Source organism: Phalacrocorax aristotelis, chromosome 8 (assembly GCF_949628215.1).
Source record: "Phalacrocorax aristotelis chromosome 8, bGulAri2.1, whole genome shotgun sequence".
Taxonomy (NCBI): Eukaryota; Metazoa; Chordata; class Aves; order Suliformes; family Phalacrocoracidae; genus Phalacrocorax; species Phalacrocorax aristotelis.
The window spans coordinates 1,559,223-1,569,343 of record NC_134283.1 but is presented as its reverse complement, the minus strand read 5'-3'; the positions used below and the strand labels follow the sequence as shown (position 1 = coordinate 1,569,343).

At 67.9% G+C, this 10,121-nt stretch overlaps 1 protein-coding gene across 1 annotated transcript; it reads left to right on the top strand.

Moving 5' to 3' along the window:
- The first annotated feature begins 2,139 nt into the window (after positions 1-2,139).
- SPIRE2 (spire type actin nucleation factor 2) lies at positions 2,140-9,871 on the top strand. Its single transcript, XM_075101113.1, has 15 exons — positions 2,140-2,469; positions 5,584-5,621; positions 5,858-6,217; positions 6,550-6,630; positions 6,707-6,871; positions 6,975-7,061; positions 7,217-7,340; positions 7,441-7,610; positions 7,718-7,868; positions 7,995-8,128; positions 8,617-8,751; positions 8,823-8,890; positions 8,979-9,006; positions 9,101-9,216; positions 9,297-9,871. Exons 1-15 carry the CDS (start codon positions 2,256-2,258, stop codon positions 9,505-9,507), a joined length of 2,082 nt encoding a protein of 693 aa, XP_074957214.1. The 5' UTR covers positions 2,140-2,255; the 3' UTR covers positions 9,508-9,871.
- Positions 9,872-10,121: the final 250 nt, after the last annotated feature.

Below are 10,121 nucleotides of genomic sequence, written 5' to 3'. Positions count from 1 at the left end.
CCAAGCCGGCTCCAGAGCTGGGTGATTACAGGGTACATGTCGCATTCAAATCTCACTTGTCGGTGCGGAAAGCCAGACCCAGCTGTCGGCGTGGCAGCCAGGAGCTGCTCCAGGGGTCCGGGGCCATGCAGCTCTCCTGCGACAAGCAGGTCTGGCTGGGCCCGAGGCCGGCGCTGTGCTCCTGACCCCCTCAACAGGTTCCCCCCATGGCGATGGGGCACAGGAGTAATCCCAGAGGTGCACGGATGCTTCAGATTATCTGTGTCCATCCTCCCCCTTCCCAAACCCTGCATTTCCCAGCCATCCATTTCTCTCGAACTCTGTTCTCCCATTCCCTTCCCCAAGGATGGACGTGACACTGCTCAGATTCTCTGGCATGGGCGGCATTGCTCTTCCGTGGCTCTGCAGGCACCATCCCAGACTCTTTGCTGGAGGTTTCTGGCCTTGGGGCAGCTCTTTGGCTGTGTGGGATGGATGAGAACCCACATGCAGGCTCCATCCCTCTCCTAGCCCTACCAGCACAGCTCTGGGATTGGCCCTGGTTTATTCTTACAGGTTAATGGAGCCGAGACGGGGTTTTATGCTCCTTCCATCATGGAAATGGGAAGCTCATCATGACAAGAGCTTTAATTTGCTCTAGCTGACCTTTCACGGCAGGCTGGCTATCCTTTCTGCTCTGCAAGGACTGTCCTGTCCATCCCACGGAGTAGTAGGACCCACTGATGGCACTGTGCCACGCCAGCCCTTCCTGGTGGCTGCAGGATGTTTCCCCCCCCCCCCATGTTCCTTTGGGACATCATCTCCTCTCCCTAAAGACATCAGCTCCTCATCCTTGTGCCTTCAGCTGCCTTCTGCTGCTCCTGGCTATGCCCAAACCACGCTGCAGCACCCAGAGCTCTTCTCCCTCCTGGCCTTTCCTCCTGGGGAGTGTTAATGTACCGGCCTGGCCCCTTCCCTCCGCTGGCTCCCAGGGCAGCTGAGCCGAGCCCCCCAGGGCTCCCCTCCCTTCCCACCACCCCTGCAGCCTCCGCACGCGTGGAGCTGGGGAGCGGACGCCTCGTTGCTGGCATCACCTGTGGGTGCTGGTCCCTGTGGGTGCTGGTTCCCATGGGTGCTTGCAAGGAAGGGCCTCTGCCCTCACAGGCGGCTGGGAGCTCGTGGCCGTGTGTCCCCTGACGTCCCCCTGGCCCTGAGGCCGTTGTGTCCCCACACCTGCCCGTCCCATGCGTGGCACATGGGTTCCTTGCGACGGCCACTGGGCAGCCAGGCGCTTCATGCCACAGGTGCCGTGACCAACCCGTAGCTCCCGGGGAGCAGGAGCCACAATCGCATCCCTTGTGAGGGGTGTCCCCCAGCAGTGCCCAGCACTCCTCCTGGGCACTGCATCCTGTACCCCGTCACGTGCCCTGGGCCCTGCACCCCATCGTGTGCCCCACATCCCCTGCCCTGCACACTATCGTCTGCCCTGAACCCTGTTGTCTACCCTGAACCCTGTCATGTGCCCTGCACCCTGTGCCCTGCACCCTGTGTCCAGCACCCCTCCATGTGACCTGCACCCTTTGCCCCACACCCTGTCATGTCCTGCACCCTGTGCCCTGCACCCCACCTTGTGCCCTGCATGTTGTGCCCTGCACCCTGTCGTGTGCCCTGCGCCCTGTGCCCTGCACCCTGCCTCCTGCTGTGTGCCCTGCACCCCGTGCGCAGCACCCCTCCATGTGTCCTGCACCCCGTTGCGTGCCTCGCACCCCGTTGTGTGCCCCACATCCCATGCCCCGCACCCTGTCATGTGCCCCACACCCTGTGCCCTGCACCCCGTTGTGTGCCCCGCACCCCATGCCCCGCACCCTGTCATGTGCCCCGCACCCTGCACTCTGCACGCCGCACCCTGCAGCCGATTACACTCCCTGCACCCAGTCCTGCACCCTGATTTTGCATCCTGCCAGCCTGGGCGGGCCGTACCGAGCCCTACCGAGCCGTCCGGAGCCCTACCGAGCCGTCCCGGAGCCGTCCCGGAGCCGCCCCGGAGCCGTGCCATCCCCCTCGGCGCCGCCGCGTCCGCCCGGTCCCCCTCCCGGCGGTCACCCCCGGCGGCGGCGGGGCGGTGACAGCGGCGGCGGCGGAGGCGTGGCCGAGCCGCGGGGGCGGAGGAGGGTCGGTCGGGCCGCCAGCCGCCCCGCTCGGCCCCGCTGGGCGCCGCTCGGCTCCCCGCCCCCGCGGCCGCCCCTCCCGCCCGGCGGCGCGGCGGGGATGGGGCGATGGCGCGGGCGGGCGGCGGGGCGCCGCGGGAGCTGTCCCTCGAGGAGGTGCTGAAGTGCTACGAGCAGCCGCTGAACGAGGAGCAGGCCTGGGCCCTCTGCTTCCAGGGCTGCCGCGCCGCCGCCGCCGCCCCCCCCGCCGCCGCCCCGCTCCGCGCCGCCGACATCCGCCTCCGCGGCGACGGCAGCGTCGTCCTGCCCGCGCCGCCGCCCGGTGAGTGCCCGCCGCAGCCGGGGCTGCGACCGCCAACGGCAACGGGAACAGGGGGCCGCCCGGGGAGGGGGTGCCCGGGGCGGGGAGAGGGGGGGACACCGGCGTGCCGGAGGGACCGGAACTAGGAATTACTTACCGGCGCCGGTAGGGGGCGCCGGAGGGACCGGGGATACCGGCGGCGGGGGCGCGCCCGTAGGGGCCCGGCGGGAGGGCCCGGCACCGGTGGAGAAGGGCCGGGACCGGCAGCGAGGGGTGGGCAGGGGGAGCGGCACTGGGAGGGGGCACGGGAGGCACCGGCTGCGGGAGTGCGGCACCGGAGGCACCGGGAGGATGGGGGAGAGAGCCGGCCCCGGCACCGCGGGGCTGAATGGCAACACCGGCACCGGCACCGGGGGCTGGAAGGCGGCACTGTTACCGGCACCGGGGGGCTGGAAGGCAGCACTGGCACCGGCACCGGGGGGCTGGAAGGCGGCACCAGCACCGGGGACTGGAAGGCAGCACTAGCACCAGCACCGGGGGCTGGAAGGCAGCATTGGCAATGTCAGGGATGGGGGCAAACCCCAAGCCCTGGCAAGGAGGACTGGCACCGGCACCGGCACAGCCAGGACCATTGCTGGCACTGCCAGTACCGGTGCAGGTGGTGGGCCGGTGACTCGGGGGTCCAGGGCTGGTGTGGCACTGGCACCAGCACTGGCAGGGCCCATCTGGGCGCTCCAGTGAGGCTGGCCTGGGCTGTGCGGGGTGCAGGGGTGTGCAGGGTGCCCGTGGGTGTGGGGCTAACAGGCCTGGGACCCACTGTGGAGCTGCAGGACACCGAGCCCATCAGGGCAGGCAGGACACATGGCAAGGACAGGCACGGGGATGCACACCTGCACACACATGGCACACATAGAAGCACGCCCGCCACACACGCCTGAACGTGCCTGCACATTCAAACCCTGCAGGGGACCCTGTCCCCAGCTCGGCATGTCCCCCATGTTTTGGGCAGCGCTGTCCCTGACCTTCAGCCTCAGGGCCGTGCCCTCTCTGCAGGCGGTTGGTGCTGCTGGGCAGGGCTGCGGTGGTTACGGGCTGTAATTAGGCTCAGCCGGCTGCCAGCAGCAAAGCTGGGCGGCTTGGTGCGGCAGGGAGCACCCTATGCCTGATGACAGAGCGTGGCACACAGCTTCACCCACCTCGCCCCACGGGGAGGCCAGCATGCCTGGGGACGGTGCTCAGTGCTGCCGGGATGACAGGGCCTCCCTGGGGTTCATGGATGGGCAGGGATGGGCAGCGACACTGCGGTGTCACTGCCTGTCCTCTCCCATGGCCCGGCAGAGACGCTGTGGTGTCGCTGCGGTGTCTCTGCATGTCCTCGCAGGGCAGGGGGGCAAGCGTGGGGCACTTGGAGCCGGCAGCGGGGCGTAGACTGGCTGCAGCCAGCACCATACCTGGGGCAGGGCCACGCATAGGCACGGCACGTGCCCATGGCGGTTGGGCATGGTGTGGTCACACCAGTTCCACCAGTTGTACATGGGAATGGCCCCACACCCTCCTCTAAGCCACTGCAGCTGCTGTGCTGAAGCTGGTGCCACCGCGCAACCTCCTGCTCCCAGGTCCCTCCTGTGCCAGCCTGAGACGCCTCCCCAGGGCTGAATCTGGGCCCTTTGTGGTGGAGCCTGAAGCTGGATGAGCTCTGGGTGCCTCCCAGCACCACTGCAGGTGGTGGCACTGGCCTGGCACATGGCTTGGCAGCTCCAGCCGGGCGCGGGGCTGGACACGGGCTGGGTGAGCCGGCAGCACCCACCTAAGCCACTCCAATTCCCCGTCGCAAGGGAGCTCCCTCCTCGGCCATGCCCCAGCGGCTGGAGGGAGCTGCTGTGACCAGCCAGGCTCAGCTGCTGGCGCAGCTCCCACGGTGTCTGCCCAGCCACAGTCAGTGGCATGGGGCTCCGGCCAGGCACCAGGTCCAGGGTGCCAGTGTTGGGGTCCTGGGGATGCACTACCACATCCTCTCCCAGCCAGGGCAGAGCACCCCGGGGCTGGCGCTGCAGCAGGAGCCAGGCACAGCCTGGGGGTGTCAGGGTGATGTCGGGCTCATGTGTGGCACCACGGCATGGCTGGACCCTGCGTCTCCAACGCTTGCACTGCCCTTCCTGCACGGCGCCTGGCCTGGCCGGCACGCAGCCGGCACGCAGCCGGCACATCCCTGCGGCTGCCGCATCGATCAGCTAAATGGAGAGCTAATGGCCGGCGCTCCCCTGTGCCGGGGAAGCAGCTCTGCAGCCGCTATCGGGTCACTGCCCTTGCGGACGCTGCAGAATCCACTCCTGCTCCTTGTCCCACGGCCTCCTGGCTGCTGGGAGGGTGCAAGCTGCCCACAAGCGTGTCCTGGGCTCGCGTGTGTGTGGGCACGGTGCTCTGTGTGTGTGGGCATGGTGCTCCAGCTGTGCTGGCTCTGCAGTGGGAAGCAGCATCGTTTGTTGGGCACAACCCGTCCCTGCAGCCCAAGCTGGGCACCCAGGCTGTGTCCTGCGGGTGATCTGCGAGTGCTCGCTGCACCCCTGCCTGCCCGTGCCCACGCTGCCAGTGCCCACAGGGCTGGTGCCCACGCTGCCGGTGCTCAGGCTGCCAGTGCTCGCAGCCCAGAGGGGTACAGGGGGCATTTCCCTGTGGGCGCAGAGCTCTTGGCTCCACCCAGCCCCAAGGTGAGGGGTAAAGGGTGACGCTGCCATCGCTGATGAGGCTCCCAGGTCTGGCTGGAGGCAGTGGGGCTGAGCGGCTGGTGCCTGTTTGGGCTCGTTGCCCAGGGCCAGTGTTTGCTGCGATGCCCGGTGAAGGCTGCCACACTTGGCCAGGCAGGGAGGGCAACGGAGGCTGCGCCACCGTTTTGCACCTGGCACTGCCTGATACTGAGGGTCAACATGCAGGTCCAGTCCCTGTTGACCCGTGGAGCTGTGTCCTGGGACCAGCTCAGGATGGGACCAGCTGGGGATGGGGACCCGCTCAGGGTGCCCCTGTGGGGTGCCCCGGGTGGGTGCAGCATCCCTGGGGTGCAGGACGGGAGGTGACACCGAGGGGGGACGCCTGGCACTGGCTGTGGGTGCCAGCGGTGACTCTGCCCTCCTCCCCCAGAGCTGCCTCTGCTGCTGACGCCCTCCGCCGAAGCCCAGGTATGTGGGGGCTGGACGCCCGCCCAGCTGGTCACTCTGCCATCGCACCCTGGCACAGGGGTCCCCAGGTGGGCTCTGCCGCCTGTTCTCCTCATCCTGCAGTGATGGTGATGGGGTTCTGGGGCGCAGCAGGGGGGGTGACACCCAGCACCAATGGCTGGGGGGCCGGGGGGCTCCCCCTGGTGCAGCCAGTGCCGGGGTCTGGCCAGGGCCCAGCTGGTGCTGTCTCCCCACAGATGGTGCAGTCGTTGGGCTTCGCCATCTACCGGGCGCTGGACTGGGGGCTGGATGAGAATGAGGAGCGGGAGCTGAGCCCGCGGCTGGAGCAGCTCATCGACCTGATGACCAACAGCGACTCGGAGGACAGCGGCTGTGGCACGGCCGATGAGGGCTACGGGGGGCAGGAGGAGGAGGAGGAGGGGGGCGAGGGGCCGCCACGCGCCGTGCGCACGTTCGGGCAGGCCATGCGGTGCTGTGCCGCCCGCCTGGCCGACCCTGCCGAGGCCCAGGCGCATTACCAGGCTGTCTGCCGGGCGCTCTTCGCCGAGACCGTGGAGCTGAAAGCCTTCCTTGCCAAGATCCGTGATGCCAAGGAGGTGAGCACAGGCGCCCGGTGGTGTGGCCAGCACCGCTTCCTGGCCAGGGGAACCACCCACAGGCCCAAGATGCTGGGGTGAGCATGGTTCTTTCCTCTGCCTGCCCCAACCAGGGCTGCCAGTGCCAGCATTTGGCCATACACCCTCTCCTGGGGTGCTGCGCTATGGCACCGCTGGCTCCCGCCTGCCCTGGGCTGGTGCCGGGGGGAACAGCTCATAGCGGGGATGAGGGTGCTTTGGGGGTACATGTCGGTGCTGTGGACCCACGGCACGGTGCCGGCCGGACCCTCGGTGCCACCGGGGAGGGGTGACGGCATCTTGTGCCGCGGCAGATGCTGCAGAAGCTGAAGGAGGATGAGGAGGCAGAGGAGCGGCCAGCGGCAGAGCTGGGCAACCTGCGCAACACCGACTGGGTACGGTGGCATAGCTGGGTGTGGGGACCCTGCCAGGGCCAGGCGGGGGCTGATGCCGTGTCCGTTCCTCCACCAGGCTCGGCTGTGGGTGCAGCTGATGCGGGAGCTGCGGCACGGCGTGAAGCTGAAGAAGGTGCAGGAGAAGCAGTTCAATCCCCTCCCCACTGAGTACCAGCTCACCCCCTTCGAGATGCTCATGCAGGACATCCGCGCCCGCAACTACAAACTCCGCAAGGTCATGGTGAGCATGGCCGGGCTGTCCCCGCTCTAGCCTCCCGCGTGCTGCCGTGCCACCCGCCGGCCCCGGCGCAGACATCACCCATGGCCCCTCTGCCCTCTCCCAGGTGGATGGAGACATCCCACCCCGGGTGAAGAAGGACGCCCACGAGCTCATCCTCGACTTCATCCGCTCCCGGCCCCCGCTGAAGCAGGTAAGTGCCAGCACCGGGACACCTCCACAGCATGGCAGCACCTGGCCAGGGCTCAGTGCGTCCCATGGGTGCTGTCCCCACCTGGCCAGGCACCCTTAGGGTGGTCAGCCCCAAGCTACGGCCACCACCTGAGGTCTGGTCTGTGTGTCCCACAGGCATCAGAGCGGCGGCTGCGGCCCCTGCCCCAGAAGCAGAGGACGCTCCATGAGAAGATCCTGGAGGAGATCAGGCAGGAGAGGAAGCTTCGGCCCGTGGAGACGCCATACTGCGGCCAGAAAGGTACCAGCATACCCTCCCTGCTGTGCTGGGATGCCAGCAATGTGCCCAGCACCAGGACAGGTCCCTGTTGTGCCGGGACTGAGCCCTGTCCCCTCCGTAGCCTACAGCTCCCTGCCCTGCATCCCCCACGCCTGCTCAGGCCGCCTGGCCTCCAGCTCCTGCCTCGAGCTCTCCCGGTGCCCAGTGAGTGCTGTGCCGGCACGCCCGCGACCCCGCGTCCTGCTCAAGGCACCCACCCTCGCCGAGATGGAGGAGATGAACATCTCCGAGGCAAGAGAAGGGACATGGCAGAGCAGGAGGGTGGAGGTCAGGGGGACCCAGAGGTGCCGGGGGGATGAGGGGGTCCCCGGAGTCATGCAGTGCCCATGGCCTTGCAGGAGGAGGAGTCTCCAGGCACAGAGATGGCCCTGAAGCGGGACCGCTCCTTCTCAGAGCAGGACCTGGCACAGCTGCAGAGCCAGCTGGGGGGTGGCCAGGCTGTGCCCCCAGAGCCAGAGCCGCTGCAGCCCGAGCCCCGGCCCCGCTCAGGTACCTGCCGGAGGTCCCCAGCCCTGTGCCATCCCCCCTGTCCCCAGGGTGGCTGTGCCGTGCCCTGCGGCAGGGGTGGCACTGGGCAGCGTGGCTGTGCCACGGCCTCCCCGTCCCACCCCACAGGCTCCGTCCCTGCCAGCTGCCACCCGCTGCCGGACAGCTCAGCACCGCCCCGGGCTGCCCTCGGCGCCGTGGAGGAGAGGCCAGAGGACGGATCCAGCACTGCTCCTGGTACCAGCTCCAAGCACCTCTGGCTGGTGAGTGCTGGTGGTGCGGCTGGGCCAGGCTGGGGACACCGGTGCTGGGGACACCACATGAGCATGACCACAGGCACACAGGGGCCTGGCACAAGGGCACAAGTGGCTGGGAGGGGGTCCCTGTGTCCTCCCTGCTCCATCTGTACGGGATGTGGGACTTGAGGCACGCTGTGCTGTGTGCCCTGTGTCCGTGCCAGAGAAGCTCTGCCAGTGCTGGAGATGCTCTACCCATGCCAGGGATGCTCTGCCTGTGCCAGGGATGCTCTACCCATGTCGGGAGGTTCTGCCTGTGCCAGGGATGCTCTGCCCATGCCAGGGATGCTCTCCCCATGCCAGGAGGTTCTGCCTGGGCCAGGGACACTCTGCTGATTCGAGGGATGCTGTGCCCATGCCAGGGATGCCCTGCTCATGGCACAGGGATGCCCGGGGCCATGCCCTGTGCCGCAGCCCTGCGGCAGATGGGGCTGACATTCCCCCCTCGCCTGCAGGAGTTCAGCCACCCCGTGGAGAGCCTGGCCCTCACCGTGGAGGAGATGATCAACGTGCGCAGGGTGCTGGTCAAGGCTGAGATGGAGAAGTTTCTGCAGAGCAAGGAGCTGTACAGCAGCCTGCGGAAGGGGAAGGTGGGAGCTGGGGCCAGAGGGGCCAAGTGCTGCCCCCCCGGCCCCCGGCTTTTACCCCCCTCTGCCCGCAGGTCTGCTGCTGCTGCAGGGCCAAGTTCCCCCTCTTCTCCTGGCCTGCAGCGTGCCTCTTCTGCAAGCGGTGAGCGCCGCAACTCGTCCCGCTGGGCTGTGGGGCTGGGAGGGTGCCTGCTACGGCTCTGCTCACACGCCTCTCTCTGTGTCCTCAGGTCTGTCTGCAGCTCCTGCAGCCTGAAGGTAAGGAACCGGCTCCAGCCGGTGCCACCATGTCCCTCTCCCTGTCCCCGTCCCCACCCCGTCTCTGTCCTGCCCTGACGCCTGCACCCGGCAGATGAAGATGCCTTCCAAGAAGCTGGCTCACATCCCTGTCTATGCGCTGGGCTTCGAGAGCCTCCCAGGCTCGCTGCTGGCCAAAGTCCTGCCACTGCGGAGGAGAGAGACCTTCCAGTGAGTCCCATGGCCCCCAGCCTTCCTCCCCGCTCCTCCTCCTCCTGGGGCCGAGGCTGACGGTGTGCCCTGTGCCACAGCTCGCTCCCGGGTACGTGCTGGCGCCGGGTGGAAGAGGAGTTCCCCCACATCTACGCCCAGGGCTCTGTCCTGCGTGACATCTGCAGCGACTGCGCCGGCTTCGTCACCGACGTCATCTGCTCCAGCCGCCGCAGCGTGGCCGTCCTCAATGCTGCCCCGCGCCGCGCTGCCAAGGCCCGATCCCTCTACGGTGATTCCTGGCACAAGTGAAGGGCCTGGCGCGGGGATGCTGGCTGCCCCGGCGCAGACCCCGCGAGTGGCCACCCCGATGTACATATATACATAGGATGTATACATACAGCCTCTATATTTATATACCTTACGGACCAGGGGGAGGCGACGACAGGTGGCGTGGTGGGAGGACTGCCATCCCCACCGCGGCGGGACGCTGTCACAGCCTGTGGGCGGACAGGAATGGATCCCGCCATGGGGGGCCCGCAGCCGCCAGCCTTCGCCCCCCCGGCCCCACTTTCGTGCCGAGCCCTGGCCATGGTGGGGTGCCCAGTGCTGTGGGCTGGCACAGCTGCCTTGTACATCCCCACCTAGTTAATAAACCTGCTGGGCTGCCCCTGGGGCCATGTGGCTGTTCCTGAGTGGGTAGGTGGGTGGATGAGCCAGAGCGGAAGGGACTGGGGGGTGTGAGCAACTCCCTGAGTGAGGACTGGGTGTCCCACCGCCCCCTTAATTCAACTGTGGCCTTCTTGATAGAGCCTGAGCGTAGGCATCCTCCCTGCCCGCCCTCCCCGGCTGTGCCCGGTCCGTGACCCCACACAGCACCCGTGGGAAAATCCTGCCCCCGATTTCCAGTGCCCCTCCCACACCTG

Bases quoted from the DNA above. Each gene is read 5' to 3' on its own strand.
- SPIRE2 (XM_075101113.1), top strand. From the start codon at position 2,256: ATGGCGCGGGCGGGCGGCGGGGCGCCGCGGGAGCTGTCCCTCGAGGAG. The intron at 6,218-6,549 runs GTGAGCACAGGC...GTGCCGCGGCAG, and splicing joins AGATCCGTGATGCCAAGGAG to ATGCTGCAGAAGCTGAAGGA. The intron at 8,129-8,616 runs GTGAGTGCTGGT...CCTCGCCTGCAG, and splicing joins GCTCCAAGCACCTCTGGCTG to GAGTTCAGCCACCCCGTGGA.